The sequence below is a fragment of the Centroberyx gerrardi genome, chromosome 14, assembly GCF_048128805.1.
Source record: "Centroberyx gerrardi isolate f3 chromosome 14, fCenGer3.hap1.cur.20231027, whole genome shotgun sequence".
NCBI classification, from domain to species: domain Eukaryota; kingdom Metazoa; phylum Chordata; class Actinopteri; order Beryciformes; family Berycidae; genus Centroberyx; species Centroberyx gerrardi.
The window spans coordinates 28378346-28399452 of NC_136010.1; the positions used below are offsets into that span (position 1 = coordinate 28378346).

A 21107-nucleotide genomic window follows, 5' to 3' on the forward strand; every position below is an offset into this window, starting at 1 on the left:
AGAGGGCTGGTTTCACATTACTTTAGATGGGGCATGGGGTCAGCGTCGAGACTGTTTAATGAAAACCAAGCTTACTCTGTCCGTCAAGTGCGGTGCAGCCTCTAGGTTTCAGTTAAAGCAACATCAGCTGGCTTATTTTGTACATGATTTTTCAAAATTTTAGGCAAGGCTACTGGAAAAATAAAGCAGGGGCGTCAAGTCACTAAACCTCAAGCTGCTATGGCAAAGTCCCTGCATCTAAAGCCAAAACTTCCAAACCTGTGAATATCCACTCAATTACTGGGGACAAGATAGAACAATGACTGACAAGGTATTATTATTTGGACCTCGTTGTCAAAGTGGGGTCCGGGGACCGGGGACCCCCCTGGGGTCTCCCATCAAAATGAACGAATTGTTCATTTTGTTCCCAATTACATAATGTACAAGAATGGCTATTCTCATCATAATTTAATCTAATAAATTTTATTCTCACCACCATAATCCCACCACGGAGCTCATTCATATTTAAACTACGTGTTATGCAATCACAGATGTGAGTTTATAGCCTATAGGCTATTATCATTAACCTGTTATGCGGTCAAATGTAGGCTATGCGTTTATCGGGTATTCAACAGCTTCCAACGTGACCCAGCCAATCAGAAATGAGGATTGAAACGATTCTACTTCTCAAGTCACAACCTTTCAGAACGGTTAGGTTATTATGCTGCATTCAAGTCATGTGGGAAACATGGTAGATACGAGTTTCCTACTAGAAAATACTGTTCATTCAGCTTTCAGATAGTAAATACTTTTTTTTTTTTTAAAGAAAAGATTAGACCGATATATCAGTTTGCAGATATATGGGCCCAATATCGTCCTTTTATTAAAAGTTGGATATCAGTCAGTGTTTGATTGCATTTGTTGTAGAATTGATCAATTCTGGTTGTTGGAAGCCCTGAAGTTGAGTTGATTCTGATACAACATTTTGAAATCAGATCAGCCAGTAGATGTAGCTAGATCAAAACGAAAAAAAAAAAAAATCAAAATTTTCTTTCTAATAAAGACATCTTTGACTAAAAAGTCTTTGGTCATTCCAGCCGCCATAAAACATAGGCGGAAGAAAAAAAGCGGAAGAAAAAGTTATTTTTGCTCATGGCAGCAAGTACTGTCGGGAATATTGTAGCCTATTTGCCACTTGAGCCGAGAATAACCCAAAAAGTGATAAATACTTCAGAGGAAAGTGGGAATTTTCTGTGATAGGTTTAGGGGTGGATAGCAAGGAAGTCATGTCAGCAACTGATGGAAAAAGTGATGTAGGCCTATACAACAACTTTTGGCTAATAAATTCATTACACAAATACATGTCCACCTCTTCATTCTACTGGTGCAGTACAAAGTAGTTTATCTCTGTACTGATTGATTTGTAGAATAAAAATAGCCACTAAAAAACCCTAATTTAAAAAACATCTAATTTTTGAAAGCAGCAAAGATTGGAGGGGTCTTAAAAAGCCTATGGCTGTAATATAAAGCCATAACTATGGGCTAATGAAAAATATTAAGTAGCAAATAAGAGCTTACAAGGAGCATGTGAAGACAGCATTATTACCAACTGATTTAACACTGACCATAGTAATTGTGTTGTCTCTATTGATCAAATTGAATCAACAGATCATTTGTTTTCCTGTTTTTTCCTGTTTTGTAAAATATTCTATGAAGATATGTGTTTGGCTGGAATCCAATATATTTAGACAATATAGAGACAATGTGGTCTTCGCTATGGTGTTAGATAATAAGAAGGCAGACTTTATAATCAATTATTTATCCTAATGTTTGGGAAATTCTTTATTCACAAATAAAAATATGTACAAACCAAGCAAGTTCTCTGCGTTTGAAAATAACAACAACTAGGCTGATGCATAACCACTCCAGATCACTGAAATGTATGAAGAGAAACAATGAAAACATTCTAGTGACATTGCTTCAGGAATTGTGGAAGATGTTCAGTTTTATAGACTGTTTTCACTCTTTATGTATTCTTATCTATTTTTACGTTATCTCGGAGTTTTCCGTTTTGTTATGTTGTGCCTTGCTTTAAATACAACAGCCTGATGTACAAATTGTTTACATAATTCCACAGTATTAAAAACACTAGGCGGAACTATTCGTATGAGACGCGTTTCCCACGTCCTCTATGTGCTGGTGCGCTTCTGGTAGTAGGAGGAAATGGCGCCCGTCAGGTGCAGCAGGGTTCACAGTGGCCAACCAGTCAAATACCCTCGAAATTGACACGTAGCTAACTGTCCACTCACCGAACCAGGCTGAGACCTGTGTGTTGGATGCGGTCACAGAAATATGCTTTTACATGGCGTGAAAACTAGTTTATCTCGGAAAATAAAGACATAACAGGTATGGGCTGCTGTCGGACATTTCATCCCCTCTTACCCTGTAGAAATAACGTTAGCTTGCTAGCTAGCCAGTTAGCTTTAATCCCATAATCTCAGTCACTAGTTAGCTTGTTGTTATTTGCCCACCATGACTGCGATGCCCTTATCTGAATGACAAGAAATAGTTGTTAATTGTATAAGTTTCCCCTCAAAACTGTTTTTTTTCTCCAAGAGGTGTGAATGGGTGATATTTGGGGAAATGTCACATGTGTTGGGTAGCTAAGGAATTGGCTAGTGCTCCTTTAGCTATAAAGTCAGCTATTCCAATGTGAAAATGAAGATAGCGAGCTGTTACAGTACTTCTTCATGTAACTGGCTACTATACAGCGATATCAGCAGTAATTTTAGTGAATTTCTTTCGCTGCTAAAATACTTGAGTATTCCCACTGCCCTATGGACTTGCTTGAAACACTCCAACAGGTCTGTTGTAATATTACAATATATATGTTGTGCTTAGCCCCGATACGCTCTCTTGCATGGAGATAACATCACACCAAACACCAAAAAAAAAGCAGTCAGTTTAATACTGCCTTGCTTATAGTAAAATGTACATGGTAGAACATGAGTTAAAACCTATGTCGAATCTTTTGGAGCCACTCTTTTATTCGGCATACACCAAGTATGACTTATTACAATGAAACTTCATATTCCCACTGTCCTCTTTCACTAAAATACACTGTGGTGGGCGGCACCAAGGACTGTGAACCACTTCCAAAACCAGAGGATTTTATTGAAATAAGGTGCTGCTTCATGGATCATCTATATGCCGAATTTACTAGAAGACCCTAATAATTTGCGAAAGATCTTAAAATTTGTTCCACCAGTTAAGTACCATTTCCAATAAGCAAGGCAACATTAAACTGCCGGATTTCTGAATGGAGTTAGGTGTGATGTTCTCTCCTTACAAGGGCCAACTTGGGGTTGTGGTGTGTGCTGTACTCTGCCAACTGTATTTCTAGTCATGTTGCTGATATATTTTTATCGACACAGGAACACCAGACACTTTGGCGTTCAGGAGCATCTCTGGTACTGTGGAAACCCTTGCGGAGGAATGGCCAAAGAGGCGAAACAAAGCAGGGCGGAAACATTTGTTTTGGCTGGATCAAACGGTCACAACGGCCAACAATGGCAGACCAGTTTGAATAACATGGTGCACAATCACCACCTGGGCGGCCAGCACATGTCCAGGATGGCCCGGGTGACGTCTGACGTGAGGCAAAAGTGCGCCGCCTACGTCCTGGCGCTGAGGCCGTGGAGCTTCAGTGCCTCGCTCACGCCGGTGGCCCTCGGCAGCGCCCTGGCCTACAAACTGGACGGCTCGGTGGACTTGGTCATCCTCATGGTGTGCGCGGTGGCTGTCCTCGTGGTCCATGGGGCGGGCAACCTCGTAAACACCTACTATGACTTCTCCAAAGGGATTGACCACAAGAAGAGCGACGATAGGACTCTCGTGGACGAGATCTTGGCTCCGCAGGATGTGGTCATGTTCGGAGCGGTGTTATATTCCGTGGGGTGCTTGTGCGCCACGCTGCTGTACTTCCTGTCCACGCTGAGACTGGAGCACCTTGCCCTTATTTACTTTGGAGGGCTCTCCAGCTCTTTTCTATACACCGGAGGTGGGTGAAATATTAACTTGATTCTCTTGGATCGCTGCCTCGCTGTTCACACAAACGCCTTACTTTAAAGCTGCACCAGGCGTCTTTGCACGTCTCCAAATGGCAGAGGTAACTGTTTGTAAAATTTGAATTTGAATACCCAGAAATCCTGTAATGTGACGTCAGCAAACCGCACACAGCACACTCATGTTTACCAACGCGGTGGTGATGCTGTATACCAAAGAGACGAGAGAGACAAAATATCTAACATTGGTGAGTCCAGCTTTCTCTGGAGACAGTTTGGATTTCACTCTGAAGTTTTGATTAGTCACTTCCTGCGGGCGGAGAAGTGACCATACCCGACACCAACATTTAATTCGGATGAACAGGGTGAATCTACAGCATCTTTATTAGTGGGGATGGGACTCTCTTCTCGGTTGCAGCCCCACTTTGTGATTTAGCCTGATAAGAATTGAATGAATAAGAATTTTCACATAAAAATCTTTGCCTGGTGTAGCTTTAAAGAACGGCGTTACTATTATTATTATTATTATTATTATTATTATCATCATAATCTCAATCAGAAACTCTAAACTTAAAGCAATATTGCACTTAGTTTTAACATGGGGGTTGTTCGTCACTTGACCGCCATGAAAACCAGAATATAAACTAATCACCAAGATCGGATGCAGCTGGACGAGTTTGTAGCATTAGGATTTTTACTTCCCATTCATTTGAATGAGGCCTGAAAATAGACTGAAAACTGACTTTAACACGTTGGTGAACAGATTCAACAACAGATCCTGCTGCTGTGATTTTCAACTGACTGTGGGTCCAACGTTTTAGAACATCATTTCACCAAATAGCATTTTTATTGATAGAAGAGAACATAGTGGAGGGATACCATTTAGGAGAGATAGTTCCTGTTTGGGAAACCAGATCTACTTTTATTTTTGAATACTAGTCTAATTTTAGTGTAAACCAAGAATAGAAATGCACAATGACGACTGACCAAGGACTGCTTTGTTGTCTTAAAAGCAGGATCTGTTGTTGAATCTGTTCACCAACGTGTTAAATGTCAGTTTTCAGTCTATTTTGTGGCCTCATTCAAATGAATGGGAAGTAAAAATCTGAACGCTACAAACTCGTCCAGCTGCATCTGATCTTGCTGAGTAGTTTATATTCTGGTTTTCATGGTGGTCAAGTGCCAAATAACCCCCATGTTAAAACTAAGTGGAATATTGCTTTGAGAACCAATGTACTAAAGTTTACACATGCCCACCGCTTGCTCTCCCCCCCCCCCCCCCAGGCATCGGCCTCAAGTACGTGGCGCTGGGCGACGTGGTCATCCTCATCACCTTCGGCCCGCTGGCGGTCATGTTCGCCCACGCCGTGCAGGTGGGCTACCTGTCGGTGCTGCCGCTGGTGTACGCCGTGCCGCTGGCCCTCAACACGGAGGCCATCCTGCACAGCAACAACACCCGAGACATGGACTCTGACAAGCAGGCGGGCATCGTCACGCTCGCCATCCTGGTGGGGCCCACGCTGTCCTACGTGCTGTACAACCTGCTGCTGTTCGTGCCCTACGTGCTCTTCTGCATCCTGGCCACGCGCTACACCATCAGCATGGCCCTGCCTCTGCTCACGCTGCCCATGGCCTTCCCCCTGGAGAAGCAGTTCCGCAGCCGGTGCTACGCCAAGATCCCGCAGAAGACGGCCAAGCTCAACCTCCTCATGGGACTTTTCTACGTCTTCGGGATCATCCTGGCGCCGCCCGGCAGCTTGCCGTTACTGTGATTCACTAGCTTTTGCCGTTTTCTATTTTTTTTTTTCTTTGTCGTCATCGTCGTTTTAATACAGACTAGTTTATGTACGTCTTTGTATTTGTACCGATTTGTTTGAGGAGTTTCACTGGCTTTAATTTATTGTCTAATTTATAAGCTGAATAAAAATTGTTAGTTTAGTTCCTCCTCTGCGACACTGAGGGTGTAATCAGACATGTATTTTTTTTCAGTATTAAGCCCACAATAATGTGCGCTGGTTTAAGTCAGAAGTGTTGGTGTCATTTTATTACGATAGAGGTAGGACACGGTTTCTTCATATGACAGACAATAAAGGAAGTTGCCATATTCTTAGTTCCTCACAACACAACACTGACGCCCAAAACGTCAACGTCAAACCAGTTATTAACATTGCACTCTCTTTATGGTACGCAATGTTAGTTTGTTCATTGTTGACTCCTTTGGAGAGCCAAAATTGATTTCACTGGATTCTAATAAACCTCATTGAATCTGATGGGCTATGTCATTGTCAACTAAGCTGGTGAGTCAATTTCTATTCAAAAACCTGGCAGTAAAATGTTGCCTTGCTTACTGGCAAACTTACACATCTCATAGAACATTTAACTTTTTTTCTTTTAGAATTGGTTCACACTCCTCATGGTGCATTTCCGCTGAAAGAAGACTGAAGGAATGAGAGGCAAACCAGTTTAAGTTGAACTTTTTTTTTAAAATAAGTGCTGTTTGGTGGATTATATGTATGCCGAATTGAAGAGTAGACCCTATTTATTCATAAAATGTCTTCTGTCTTGTTCTGACAGCTGTTTATATTTCACGACATGCAAGACAACATGAAATTGTCAGATTTTTGAACAGAGTCGCATTCTCTCCAAACAAAAGGTTATACAGGAATCCATGGAGTTGTGTGGCTGGGTTGTCGTCGGCAGGGGGCGCTATTGGACAATAAAGCAATATCACTAAACCTTTTTAGTTGAGACGTTAATATAAAACCTGCTTGGTACTGTCTAGCAATATAATTTGCTACAGTCAGTAGAATAACAATGTAAGTACAATGTAAATGTCCTGTCTATAAGAGACCATGGGTCGGAAATATCCGTTTATCTTGTACAGGTATAATGTTTTATTCTTTATAAATGTACTCAATGTAAAGATAGTTTGTAGCTGTCTACCTGCTCTTGCTAGCTACCTGCGCATCCTGTCTTTTTGGTTTAAGTTAAAGCGGGAACTAGACTATGCCAAGGCCGATATAAAAGTTAGACACAAAGTCTTGTAAAATACAGAAGTAATCAAGTAGCGAACACAGTGCTTTCTATAGAGGTCAAAATGTTTTTTGTTAAAACAAATATTGATTGTATTCATTTTCAAATAGTATAAAAAGAGGTTTTATATTAGGTCTACTGAATTTTAATTTGTCAATATGATATTACTAACAAGATAAGTTCAGGGTTAGTTGAATTAAGTAGAATTCACTTTCTTTTGTCTTACTGACATGATAGAGGCCAAATAATACTGTATAGCTTTTAACAACAAATAAAATCAGCACATAAATGTTCACAAATTGAATTGATTTAATACAGGGAGGATATTTTTGAGCAAGTCAATGATTCAATATCATTGCATTCATGTTTTATTTGGTGTGATACGTTAACATAATGAAACAGAAATGTCAGTGTTAGCATGATAATGTCTGTAGCATTACATATAACAAGGCGCACTAGTTGCACTTTTTACTGACAGACAAACGTGTGTTATGCTTGATATATGCACTCATGCTATTCGTAGTCAATGTAGCAATAGACATTTATTTATCGATTTTTCTGGGAAAATGTGAGTATCTTCTACAAACAAGTTAAGTTTAGCCTAGCCTACAAAAACTTCAGCCCAGGGGCCCATAGCCACTGTAGTCCTCTACTGTTGATGGTTTGGACCAAACCTTCTAGCCTCTTGTTTTGACGAGTGTCAAGGCAGCCAGAATATAAGCATATCACTTCCGGGTACAAAATAAAACCCTTGATAAAATCGCATGCGTCCGAATAGAATGCGTTGATCGTTTCACCCTATATGATTCCACCGAGTCGGTGAATTTGATACATTTTTATTGTTGTTGTGCACACCTCAATACTTACTTATTCTTGTTTACCCCTGCTCCAAAGGTGGCAAATGTTACGCTTTTATTTTGAAGGCAAAATCACTAAACGTCCGGTCCGGTCAGCTCCTGTGAGGACTAATGCAACCTTCATGTGCTGCAAGTAATATCGTACTACGCACATACAGGACCAAACAAAGTGATAGCACGACTAGGAACACATTATGTAAATAATCAGTATTGCTGTATGTTTCTATCTTCACACTTTGTTTCACTTTTAGTTATCACGCATATTCAATAACCTTTGGCCAATAAATTAACTAAAAAAAATCTCGTCGTAACAAATTACAAGTAGGCCTACCCCTGTTGCTGTACTTTGCACCGAATCCTAGTTTTAGGCCTAGTTTGAGTATTTAAAAAAAAAAAAACAGTATATAAATCAGTATTTCAACAGCAGCAGTGAAAAGTCAGTCAGCAGAATAAAGCAGAAGTGAAGAACAGAGTAGCAGAGTAACATGCACTTTATTTTGTAAATATTTTAATTAAAAAATCTAGTTCGAATTGTACATTATGTTCTCTCGTAGACTCACATAGATTTTTACACAAGTAATTTTACTTCTACTTAAGAAAAAAATCAGCAAAGCACCTGTACCAATACTTGAGAAGGATATTTTGGTAGTCCTTCCATCCCTGCTTGAATGTGCGATAAATCTTATGTATGGTCTGCGAATGTAGGCGTTTACGATGAGAACCTGAAGGCAGCATTAGCAGTGACGTAATGTATGGGCGTGTTGTCATGGCTCCGGGCTGCAAAACCTCCCAGCCTAGTAAATACTTTCTGTTATAAAACAAGTGCCCTAAAATACATGTCAGTATTGGTGGTGCACAACGAGATGGGATTCTATTCTAGTACAAAGTGAAAACTGTTCGACAAACAGGTCCGGTAAGTAGCTACACCATGACAGAAGTTGTTTTTTAGGAGCTAAGGATGGCCAACCTTCAGTTAGCTAGCTAATGGTAGACAGGCCAGCAATATCCCCAATATGTCCCATTCGTTCTTGTACAGTAAGAACGTCACACCAAAGGCAGATTAAAAATCCGACTACTTAATGTTATGTTGATTATCGGAAAACGCACATACATAAAAAAAAAAGACATAAGACCTTTTACGAATTGACAGTGGCGTATGGTAAATTCGGCATACATGTGATTCAACAGCGCAAGCAGCGCTTTATTTCAATAAAATTTCAACTTTCATAATTGATTTGCTAATCCCATAGACTGTACGATCTTCACCCGTCGTATAGAAAGTGGTGGGCGATAGCGAGCAGCGTCAACCAATTCTAAAAGTTGACATTTTACTAAAATAAATGCTGCTTGGTCGATCAGCTGTATGCCGAATTTACGAGTTGCGCCTAACTATTCGCAAAAGATCTTCAGTCATGTTTTATAAAGAAGGTACCTTTCCCGATAAGCAATGCAAACAGTCAATTGCAAGATGTTTCAACGAGGTACAGTATATCATTACTATGGGGGCAATTACTTAGCTAGCTAGTATCGTCGGCTAGCTGGCTAATGGGGTATAGTTGTCTTGCCTATAGTTTCTGTTGGAACTGGTCATCCAAGTTATTGGTTTACATTGCTAATTGTGTTGGATAGCAGTAATAACAATCGTTTTCACCTGACCCCTAAAGTAAAAAAGACACCGGTAGGGGAGATTAGAGAAGCTCGTGTGTACATTTATACAACCCACCATGTAAAGGATAGTAGCACTACTCAAAATAATGATCCCCAGTTGTTTACTTAGTCTAATGCTACGTGTGTTGAAATATTGGTGGGTATCCGACATTATGAGCCATGCTAATTTGCAGCTTTACTCTTGAGATCTATGGTAACATGACATGATATTATATGAAGTACACGAGGCCTGTCCCTCTACACCTGTCGCCTTGCTGGTCATTTGGTGGGGATCAAGAGCCAAAGAGCCCAGTGCAGCTGCCACATGGCTACAACTGGATATACCATGGTCATGATTGCTCTCAGCCACACCTACTTGGGAGCAAAGTTTCAGTGATCTGCCATTTCTTTGTCTTATCCTGTATTGGGTCAACAAATCTAAAGCACAACAAACAAGCTGGGAACTATAAACTGTTGTAAGTCGTTGGTGAAGTCACAGAATTGATTAGAGGTGTAGAGAAAGAAACTTGTTTCAGTGGTCACTTGATTGCATTTGAGACTAAATGGGGAAGTTACTGTGTGAATATTCTCAAGGTAAGACGCTTTTAAGTTAAAGGAGAAATCTGAAATTCTTAGAGCGAGAGAACCCCTGTTTGTTTATATCTTTACTGGTAATTTTAAGGGCAGTTTTAGCCGAACTAGGCTCTGTGGTGATGATGTGTTAGTTTTGGTCCCTGTTTTGTTGTGTTCTGTTTTGGCATTTTATTGCTTGGTCTCTGGACAGACTCGGTTACCAAAATTTGTCCAGTTTTTCAGCAGTTTAAGGTGGAAAGGCATATCTTGCTATGTTGAATATTATTCCGTTATTGTATTTCCCAGATACTTTTCACATTATGGGAGAATAGTTTATACATATTTCCTTCAGGCACCATTTTTAGGGTATCTTATTTTTTTTTAAAGTATTATTCAGATTCTTCATTGAAATTAATGTACCCCAGGCTTGTGGCTGACGAGCCATTGGTTTGAATTTCCACACCATTTTTCACACATCTAGTGTGCATATTAAGAAACTTCTTGCACCTTGTCACACTGTGTGCAAAATGTCAAGGCTGTCATAGGCTGACTTATGAACTATGCTTTGTAGTTTTTCCAGTGCTCCCATATAGAACAGCAGGTAACTGGCAGCGGATCATACTTTACTACATCTTTTTTTAACCTTAATCTTGTCCAGTTAAGGTTTGCTGAACATGCATGCACTTTTTCAGCAACACCCTGTGTCATATTCACATGTGGAGCTTCCCAGTAGGGTTCACCGATAATGGTTTTTGAAGGCCAATACAAATATTTTTGGATTAAAGTTGCACATAGCAGATAGTTTCTGCCAATATATCATTTTCATGCCAAAAAAAAAACAAGTATTCAGTGTTTCCCAATGGAATGTTGTTGTTGTCAGGGTAGAAAAGCCTGTGAAACAGCATTTAGACCATCATGGGACACTAAAACCCTCCACTGAAACACAATAAAATGTTGCATTAGAATCAGCTAAGGGCTTTCCATTGACAATCAATGTTGATCAATTATGCAATATGCAGTCAATCAAACTGAATCATATCCATCATATCAGAGGTGGATGACTGACTGGCAAATATCACATCTTGTAATAGATAGATTAAACTTTATTGATCCCCATGGGAAAATTAGGTTAGAGAATGGGTTGTAGAAGCAGCTGATCCAGATAGAGGTGGTTCAGACTGGGCTTTTTCTCCTCGGATATATTATTGTTTCCTTAAATTCCATACAGTGGAGATTGACGGTAAATATGAGAGAGATGGAGGGTGACATGCCACCACGATTATTTGTCAGATCTGAATCCCTGAAGGAGATGGCAGTTGACTGTTTGCCACAGTTCCCCGCTGATAGCCCAACTTCCACGCTCACCTTACGCACAGGTGATGGGATGCTTGTTGTGGCACAGCTGGTTACCATGGCTACCATGGCATTTGCACAGGCATTTCTCTGGCTTTACTTTACACAGAACAAATACCGGGTCAGGTCTGGCTTTTCTCCTGCTTTTCTCCTAGGTTGTCCAGCATCTAGCTTTGTGTCAGTTTCCCACCCGGGCCGCAGCGGGCCCATATGTCAGCAGAGACCTCCAGTCTGATGAGTCTATGGTCGTCACGTGTGTATGTCAGCGTCCTTCAGAAGGAAGAGCCGTGTGAATGAATGCTTCTTTTCTATATCGTCTGGACCGCCGAGTTCATCACATGGACAGCACAGGCTTTGTTTACGAGATGGGAGAGCAGAGCATCACACTTCATTATAGGAGTCTGTCTGCACTGTGACCCCCCACCCCCCAACATTCACTCTTATTTCATTGGCCATTCAGGGCCTCGCGATGCCAGCTGTACATTCATATGTGTGTGCCAGCATCAGCAGAATGCTGTTTTGGCTGGCTGGGAACCATATTGTTCATGTCTCCCACAGCTGTGGCCACATTAAAGAGGATTGTTCAAGGCTATGGAAAACACACACACACAAACTACCCCATCGCTCCTCTGTTTTTTTGGAGCGAGCCTGGAGGAGATTGTGGGTTGGTGTTGCCAGCTCACCAACAGTGGTTGCACAAACCGGCCCGCGATTGAAAATAGGAATCATGGCAGGTGCCCATTCATCAAAATCTCCTCCATCCCCACCCCTTTTCTTCTCCTTGAGGATCACCCCCCACCTATCCACCCTCGAAACACCCACACCCTCCCCCCCAAACATATTGCCCCTCCCCCTCCCCTCCGTCCTCTGCTCGTCTGTTCTTTGGCAGCAGAACGAATGGTGTCCCCGCAGGCTGTGAAAAAGGAGGCTGTACAGTCTTATGTGGAGCTTGATGCGCATGTGTTTGTGTGTGTGTTTGTACATAATGATCAGTAAACACAGCGCCTCTGCTTCACGCGTGTCATCGTTGTCCTCCATCTCCCGCTGATGGAAAATAGCATTTGAGGAGCCCTGCCTGCGCAAACCGAAGCCCGTCGGCCTGTTTTTTACATGAGAGGAAGGGAACGTCGACCTGAATGCAGCGCTCGTCAGGCAGCCGCTTTCCCCTGCCGTCCTCCTCCTCCTCCTCCCTCTCATCCCTCTCCTCCTCCTCCTCCTCGGTAGTAATCCTTGCTGACACGGCGCACAAAGGACTAAATGCTGGCCGCATCCTCCAGCAGCAGCAGCAGCGGGGCTTTCTCCTCCCTCTCCTCCAGCTCTGATCCACTACAGCCAGGCTGCCCGCCTGTGCAGCAGGACGCTGTTGCCGTGGAACGCCGCCCGCTACTGTACATCGCATCTCTGGAATACCGTCCTGACCGCCTTCCTCCTCCCCCTCTTCCTTCTCCTCCCTCTCCTTGGCTGGTTCATTCAGGGAGCGCATCAGATCGGGGCTCCATCCTTCAGCCCCTCAGGAGGTGTTTTTTCTCGCGCTTGGAAGCTGGTGGGACCGCCGGTAGCTTGTTTTCTTCCACCATCTCGGGCTGATTCCCTTTTCTGTGTCTTTTTAGTTGGTCTCTCCGTTCACCCTGCTGCACGCCGCTATTCCAACAGGTAAACCTGCTGAACGAAGACATGGTGTATTTATGAAATGAGGCAATATCACATTCGTGGCTGTTTTCAAGAGGAATAAATATTAGGTAGAATTGCAGACGTCTGGGCAATGCTCGTACAGGTCATATGTTTATTTGCCAGTGAAGTCTATGCCCTGGTGCTATGTGATCACATGTTTTGTTTAAGATAGCAGCAGCACATATGCTTCATTATCAGTTTTGGCTCATAGTAAATAAAGGAGGTTGGCCTTTCAGGAGTCTGCAAACCACACAGCATCTTTCTATTTTAAATGTAATATGGCTGCCTCTGTTTTCCTCACATTATAATAATGGATAAATTACCGGTTTGCTATGTTTACTTCCCAGAGAGGTAAAAATTAGCATGTGCAAGGGCAACAGATACATAATCGGTGTGCAACCACGGCTACGCTACTACAATCGTGCCACATGTCATTGAAAACTGTAGTAAAGCCAGTAGACGTGCTAGGCATGCAGGCATGCAGGCAGGCAGGCAGGCAGGCAGGCAGGCAGGCATCCGGCTGGCCCTGCTGCTACAGTTGTTGTGTAACAGGCTGGTGACGATCAAACGCAGGCACATGTTTCTTTTGACCTGCCTCGCAATAATCCTCCAGAGTGTTGATATATTAAAGTCATGCAGGTGTAGTTTGGGGTTTTTAGTTGTGGATTTGGATTCTTGGATGCAGGCAGTCTAATCACATCTTATTTACTATCCAGGTTAGAGATGTTTGAGCTAGTAGAAGCAGCTAAAACAAGTATAAGGTACTATACTATATTATGTGGTAGTGAGAGGATCAGTGGTACTGGGAGGATCAATGTTTAATAATTGTTAATCATACAGGCAAGGGATATGATTAATTTAGGCAGGATGATTGTGCTACCAAGATATTAGATTAGATTGTCATCATTGAAATACTGAATGAAATTATCTTGATAAACCCATAGCCTAGATAAGACTGAATGTTTTGCTTGTTCCAGGTGAAGTTAGTACAACTTGGCGTTAAGAACTTAATACGCAAGTACCAACATGTGACTCAATATTGACATTTGAAGTGACGTTTGACTGTAGACCGGTCGTGTGAATCTGGCCCATTCTTTCAAGAGCCTAGCTTTAGCAAACACTTGAAATGATCAAAGCTTCCCCGCAGCACTGATTATGTGACATGACAATCCCCCATTAATCAAAGTTTAAATGTATTTACCCGTAACACAGAGCTTTCGTAAGATCAGCACTGCTCTCTTGTCAGTTATTTCTTCACCTTATGAAGCCAACTTGGTGTTCTTTTTTGGTCTCAGGTAAGGCGTCAGGTACGTCCAGTCCTTGAGCAACATCTGTTAGACAAAAAAAGAGCAAAAACTAGAGTGGAGGGGGAAAAAAAACCCCTGCTCTTTCCAAAACAAAGAGCAAAGTTCACAGCAGAACAAATACTGAGACTGTGCCGGAAAGGGTTCACTCCCCCGTTAGCAGGATGACGGCTCCATAGGGCTCGGGATCTCAGATGGTCCCGCCGACCAGCCGGGGATACCAGCAGCGCAGAGGCTCACCGTGTGACGGCACACTGGAATCCAACAGCCAAACATGTTCAAAAGTGGGCTGAAGATCATAGGGAGTGAGTATGACCATTCAATGCCAGTGTCATTCAAACTTTGAAGTCTTCTTAGGGAACCTGGTTTGCTGTGGTGAGAGTTTTTGAAAAAGGCTCCAGGCAGAAAGTTTGCTGATGGGAACAATTCTGCAGGCGTCAAGGAACTGTCTGTAAAATCTTTTCTTGCTATTAAGCTTCATAAGGATGCTTTTGAAGAATGCCAGTATGATAAGAAATATTTGAAGATAGTATCATGTTGAAATCAGTTGTTTGTGGAAGGATATTGCATATTTGTCCCCATCGTTGTACATTGCCGATATTGTTGTGTTGGATTTCCTGTGGAATTGTTTTCCACATTGTATCGCCTTGGGATTTTGCTCATGATAAAAGGTTGTTTTTTTAATGGAAATACCGAATAGTTTAATATGAAGGTCTAACTAAGCAGACAGCAGTTGTGTGAGTGAGATTTATTAAAAGGAACCTACTGTAGGTTATATAGAATTCTGAAATGGAAATCGGAGAGTGGAGTGTCCTGTCGCCCGCTCTGATGAAATCTTTGCGAATGTGTTGTTTACTCAGGATCCATATTGATTTTTCCGAAAATCCCTTGACCACCAGATGTTTCTGACATACACCAGTTCCAGCAGGCTCATATCTGATATTGGGGATGTGAAACCTGATGAACGTCACAGACCTGCAGGCACACAGCCTGTGTGTAGACTGTAGATTGCTAAGCATTTAGGACTAATGGCAGTGACATGAAAAAACACATCACAGGCGAACAGGCTCATGTTATTTGACATTAGGATGAGGATATTGGCTGGTCAGACCACGTGTCATAGGGCATACAGCCCAGTTAGGCTTAGCTACTTCACACAGTAGCGCATATTCCATTGCACTGTCTGCCAATGATAATACTAATGACTCCGTATTTTCCGTTTTGGAATTGCTCATTGATCCTTTGATCAGTGTGCGGAGCTGGAACTGCCCCTGCCTTTGTGTGTCGGTTGGGTAACGAATTAGAAATATGCCATATCTGCTTAGTGATTCCATCATTGTCTGTTGATAAATTGCATGTCACTGGTCTAGGCCCCTGAGCCTTATTTAACACTTGGTTAGTTAGACTTGAAGGGTTAGGTTAAAAGTGCTAGGTGTAGCATTTTAGCACCAAAATATCATTACTACATTAATTCTGAGACATTTGTATAGTTACTGTAAACAAATGAGAGCATTGCAGAGGAGATTGTCAGAGTTTCCAGTTTTTTCGGTAGCATAATACAAATCATCCTCCCCTGATTACATAGTGTTGCTTAGATATTTTCATGAAAGGATACTATCCATGTTTGTATGCGGGTGTGTGTGTGCGTATGTATGGTTGTTTGTGTGTGTGTGTGTTTGTGTGTAGCGGCCATGCGTCTGTCTGGTTGTGTGTGTGAAGGAGGTTGACGTTGGCCTCCCAGATTGGCCCTCAGTAGTGTGTATGACGGAAGCCAGCCCATCTGTTGTTGGAGGCAGAGAGCTGCTTATCCTGGCTGTCTTAGCCCTCAGACGCAGATTGGCAGCGACATTTCAACAACACAGGTGGCCCGGCCAGGGCTGTCTTCACCTCCCCCCCACCCCCACCCTACCCTACCGCCCCGCCGCTGAAAGTAGAGCGAATGCACCCCGGGCCCTGGGCAGCCAACCTCTGGAGCGACAGAACCCATGCTGTTTAAACAGGCAGCCGCCTATCGGGTCTCAGGAAATAGAGCCCTTGTAAGCTGATACTTCTCAGGAAACTTTCCAAAATTAGATTTGTCTTTTAATCACCTGGAAACTGTAGCCTAATCCATACATTTATTTGGTCACATCTTGACGTTCGTACAGCTGTCTAACCCAGCAGAGTATATCCAGATTACACTTAGTTAGTTAGTATTCAGGTGCAATTACCACCCGCCAAGGGCCAATGGTAGTAAACTTTGTCTTTGGCAGATAAATCAATAAGGGTCACCTGACAAACTTTGTCCTGCTGACCATTGTACTCTGTCTCTGACTGTCAGCCAATCAAATCAAAGCAAAACAATGGCTGTGCATTAAACAGGCTCCTGATTGGCTGCCTGTTATGCTGCTCTACACAAAGCAGTAGCATCTAAACTTCTATTTCTCTGTTGCCTGGATGGTTAACTAACCTAATGTTAGTTGAAGCTTAATGTTATTCCCATGTGGTGAGTCACTTCATGATGAATTACAAGCTTGATCCACTGTAAAAGTGAGTGAGCAAGTCGTAAATCTGTACTTGTCTCTTCTATATTCTATACACTAAATAGCATGAATTAGCCTATTTTGGCCATTAAAATCATTCAAAATAATTTATTTTGACTTTATTAGCCCTTGGCAGGTGAACCAACTGAACTTTGGACACTACTATTATAATCCCCTGTACTGCTGTATTAACCAGCAGATTATATCCAGATTACAGTTCATCCAAAATGCTGCAGCCGAGTTCGTGACAGGAGCTAAAAAGAGACGAGACAGCATATTACCCCCATTTTGGCTTCACTTCATCGCCTACCAGTGCAATTAAGGATTGATTTTAAAATGTTATTGATCACTTAAGGCAGGGTTTTGGATTTTAACCCCCTTATGAGATCCTTATTTAGAGTGAGTGCCTAGTCTGTATTTTGTTTTTATTTTTGTTGTAATTATTCGGTGTGTTTGCCCTTTTGCGTTTTATTTTTTTCTTTATTCTTCACAATTTTATTGCTTACATTTTTTTATTTATCCTGTAAAGCACTTTGTAGCTCTGTCATTATGTCAGGAAATGGATGGAAATGCACAAGTAAACATGGAAATGCAAACATAAAATCTGAAGTGGGAGTGTTCAGACCAAAAGTAACCATGAGACATGATGCCTATTTAGTATTGTATGGATGCTTTGTTGTCTAACAGTGTGTTTATGCTTTATTTTCATAGTGAAGTCGGTAACAGAGCAAACAAAAGGCCATAGTGTTTGTCATTCTGACAGTTTGGACAGTTTGAATTTGCAGGATTTCAAGACCTAGAAGTCATGTTAGCTGACATCAGTACACCAAATGTCTTCTTCTTAGTGTGTGGTGGGTGGAGGTGGTGAAGAGGTTCAGCCATAGTTGGTGAGTCCAGCTTTCTCTGGACGGAGCGTTTGCTCTCCATCTTTTTAGGAGACACTTTTGGATTTCACTCTTTTGTCACTTACTGTTTGGAGAAGATTTCCTGCCAGTGACCATGAATCTGCAGTGTCACAATTAAGGGGGATGGGATGCTCCTCTCTGTTGCAGCCCCACTTTAGGATTTAGGCTGATAAAACCTGTATTTTTGCATAAAAATGTTACCTAGTGAAGCTTTAACTGACTATTCATCCTGTCATCGATGTAACCAGTGCACGGTGAATTTGTAAGTGGTTTTACATGGCCTCGTATGAGCAGAAGGCCCTAGATAATGCTCACAGTGAGGAATGTTGTCCCTGTAAATCTGGGATAAGAGCCTGTTGTGTAGCTAGAGTCCCCCCCTGAATCCTCCATGCTGCGACTCTACTTGGCACAACCAGTTGTAGCCTATTTAATACTGATAAGATACCAGTGTGCTCAGGCTGAAATCCCTGTGGAACGCACAGTGTGGGGGTGGATGGATGGGTGGTGGTATGTGTGGGTAGTAGGACAGTTTTAAATGTGGGTGGTTAGGATAGTTTCTTCTTTCCATGTCTGGAAAAAAGGCTCCTCAACCAAGCATGCAAGAATGTTCCAAAGCAGGCTGCATGTTGCTGTTATGGGTGTGCTAAAGGCCAGAAAAGCACTGGAAGCGTCAGGCGCGTGTTTGATGTGCCGCTCCGAACTTTTTGGGAACGACAAGCAAAGGACCAGCACAACTGTGTTTTGTGGTTTTTGGAGCCACATTGCAAAAGGAAAGAGGTACGATGGTGAAATACTTCCCGACGCCACCGGTATACGGTTTACTCGTGGGTGAGAAATTCAGTTTGTCAATATTAAACCCCACGTTTCCTCTTTTCTAAAACCTTCTGTTGGACGCTAAGATGGCGGTCTTCCTGGCCTCGGTCTCTCTGTCCATCGCTGACCCTTCTATCTCAATGCGTATCTCTCTCATAGAGACATCATTACACTGCCGAGTTGACTGATGCGCCGTAGATCTCCGAGGAACCGCTGTTAATATTGACAAATGTGAGCTGGGCGCCTCTCCAGGGTTTTTTTGGCTCCGCATGGCCGGATTGGCTGTTATTTATGGAGGTCACAGCAGTCCCAGTTGTTATTTGTGTCATAGCTGTGTGTTTGTCTGCATCTGCTCAGGTGTACACGTCGGTACAGAAAGATCTGCACATTACACAGGCTAACGGTCCACTTTTTCAAAGGGGTAGATGGGGTAACTGGAGTAATGGGAACTCATTTTTATAGCCATAACCCAAGTTTTTAGAAAGCAGCAGGGTTCAGAATATTGGTGTATCAGTGGGGAAAGCTTTTATCGAACATACCGACTGGTGAGAGGTTGGTGAAAGATTGGTAATGTCGGCATCAGTGAATATTTGGCATGTTACCCAGGCCTAATTTGGCATTTTCCAATAATGGCTTCACACACACTGCTACACCCACATGCAGAGTGCTGGGAGCTGTGGGAACGCCGTCCGCTTCCTGCGACAGCTCTTCTGTTTTGCATGCTGAAATGTCAGATGACTGGCTATTAATCCAGTGCATAAAGAGGCTAAGCTGTCATTTTGGCCGGAAAATGGAGTATGAGCAGCCTGCTTTCCCTCCTTTGATCCCCTACATCCCATATGTTTTCGTGCTTAAGCAGACGCCTTTAATACCAAAACGACATTGTAATCTTGATAAGCGTGCCAGTGTCATCTCAGCTATATTGCAGTCGTCTGTCTGGCCTGTTATTGGAAGATTGAGACGGATTATTCTTTGCTAAACCCTGTGGCTGAATATCAGCAGATGTATTAAAAACCAAATTAGGTGAAGATGACAAAATAAATGGTATTTGGCGAGCTTAAGTTGGCACTGGTGGAATCAGTGGATGAGCGTTTTGTGTAAGTGCAAAGCCTCCTAGGTGGCGCGGCCTGCTAATAAGCTGCAGGTTCTCACTGGGCTTTGGACCTGTGAGTGTGAATGTGTCTTTGGAGTGAGAAGTGCTCACATTTATGGGGTGTGTTCCACTTTCTTAAAGGACAAAGCTTAGTTTGTTTTAACAGCACTTAGACGAATGATGTTATGTAAAGGCTGCAGTTCGAGACAGACTTGATATACTGTCCTCCGATTTTACAAGGCTGCAGGTTTGCCTCTCTGCAGCCTCACCTACATCTGTGTCTGTTTTTTTTGTCGGGTCGGTCGACACAGAAACACCACTGCAGTAACAAAACCAGTCTAATCAAGCCCACTGTGTTTTAAATGTGCTCACTGACTGTAAAGATTGGAGATTGGAGATGGGATACCTCGCCGGGGTTTGCCGTTCCACTTGAAGAATATTTCAAAGCGCGTGGTGATTGATGGGCACCGTTCCCGCGGTCTGATTGGCCGGCCGCTGACGGTCACACAGCCCTGCGAAGTTTCCTGTCTAATTTGCTGACTCAGGCCTCCACGCCGGCGCTGCTTCCTGTGTTTGTTCTTGTTTTCTAGTGACCAGCAGCATGAATTGGAAATGCCGGAGTCATCAGTGGAGTGTGTGTGTGTTTCTTGTACCTCTATCCTTGTGAGAACCAGTTTGAGTTTTAGACCTTCAAAGCAATGACATTTCTTCTTCTTCTTGGGTCTAGTTTAGGGTTAGGACTTGGGTTTAGAGTTAAGATTGGAATTAGGATTAGGTTTAGGCAGGGATGTAGTGGAGGGCAAACCCACCTGAACTCAGTTTACCCTCCTTTCTATTTGCAGGAAGACAGTGCACCCTTTTCAGGCTGACATAAATCTTTATGACCTAAATTCATAGTATAGGCTACATCATGATAAATTGTCCCAGATTTTAATTATATGAGAAACATTTTTTGAAAATTCATGTTGGTGGTTGATTTCTTTTAGATGCTCATCAACTGGAAGTCATAGTTTACCCATCTTGGGTTAACACTTGGTTTTAGGGTTAGAATTAGCATTAGGTTTAGGGAATGAATGAAGTCAATGGATTGTGCTCATGAGGATATAAGTACAAGGCTGTGTGTGTGTGTGTGTGTGTGTGTGTGTGTGTGTGTGTGTGTGTCTCAGGTCAGGGCTTGATTAGCGCAGCGGGGCATAGTGGTGGTGTCCAGCTGCTCCCTCCAGAAGTGTGCCACGACACACAGCAAGGCCTCCGATGGATGATCCAGCAGCGAAGAGCAGAACCGCTGCTCTG

The 21107-nt window shown here is 42.6% G+C and overlaps 2 protein-coding genes across 2 annotated transcripts in view; both read left to right on the forward strand.

Annotated features, from left to right (window-relative positions):
* The first annotated feature begins 2195 nt into the window (after window positions 1-2195).
* Window positions 2196-6313, forward strand: ubiad1 (UbiA prenyltransferase domain containing 1). The gene is made up of 3 exons (XM_071916671.2): window positions 2196-2385; window positions 3414-4039; window positions 5328-6313. The coding sequence occupies exons 2-3, from the start codon at window positions 3475-3477 to the stop codon at window positions 5813-5815; spliced, it is 1053 nt and encodes a 350-aa protein (XP_071772772.1). The 5' UTR covers window positions 2196-2385; window positions 3414-3474; the 3' UTR covers window positions 5816-6313.
* A 2468-nt stretch (window positions 6314-8781) lies between these two features.
* mib2 (MIB E3 ubiquitin protein ligase 2) overlaps window positions 8782-21107 on the forward strand; it is a 46725-nt gene continuing 34399 nt past the window's right edge. Inside the window, exon 1 of the mRNA XM_078288152.1 lies at window positions 8782-8846. The gene's annotated coding sequence lies outside the window, so the exon portion shown is untranslated. The remainder of the gene's footprint in view (window positions 8847-21107) is intronic.

What these genes read in the sequence shown, in the direction of transcription:
- ubiad1 (XM_071916671.2), top strand. Translation starts at nt 3,475, where the DNA reads ATGGCCAAAGAGGCGAAACAAAGCAGGGCGGAAACATTTGTTTTGGCT. An exon ending in CTCTTTTCTATACACCGGAG is followed by an intron (nt 4,040 to 5,327) that starts GTGGGTGAAATA and finishes CCCCCCCCCCAG; the next exon opens with GCATCGGCCTCAAGTACGTG.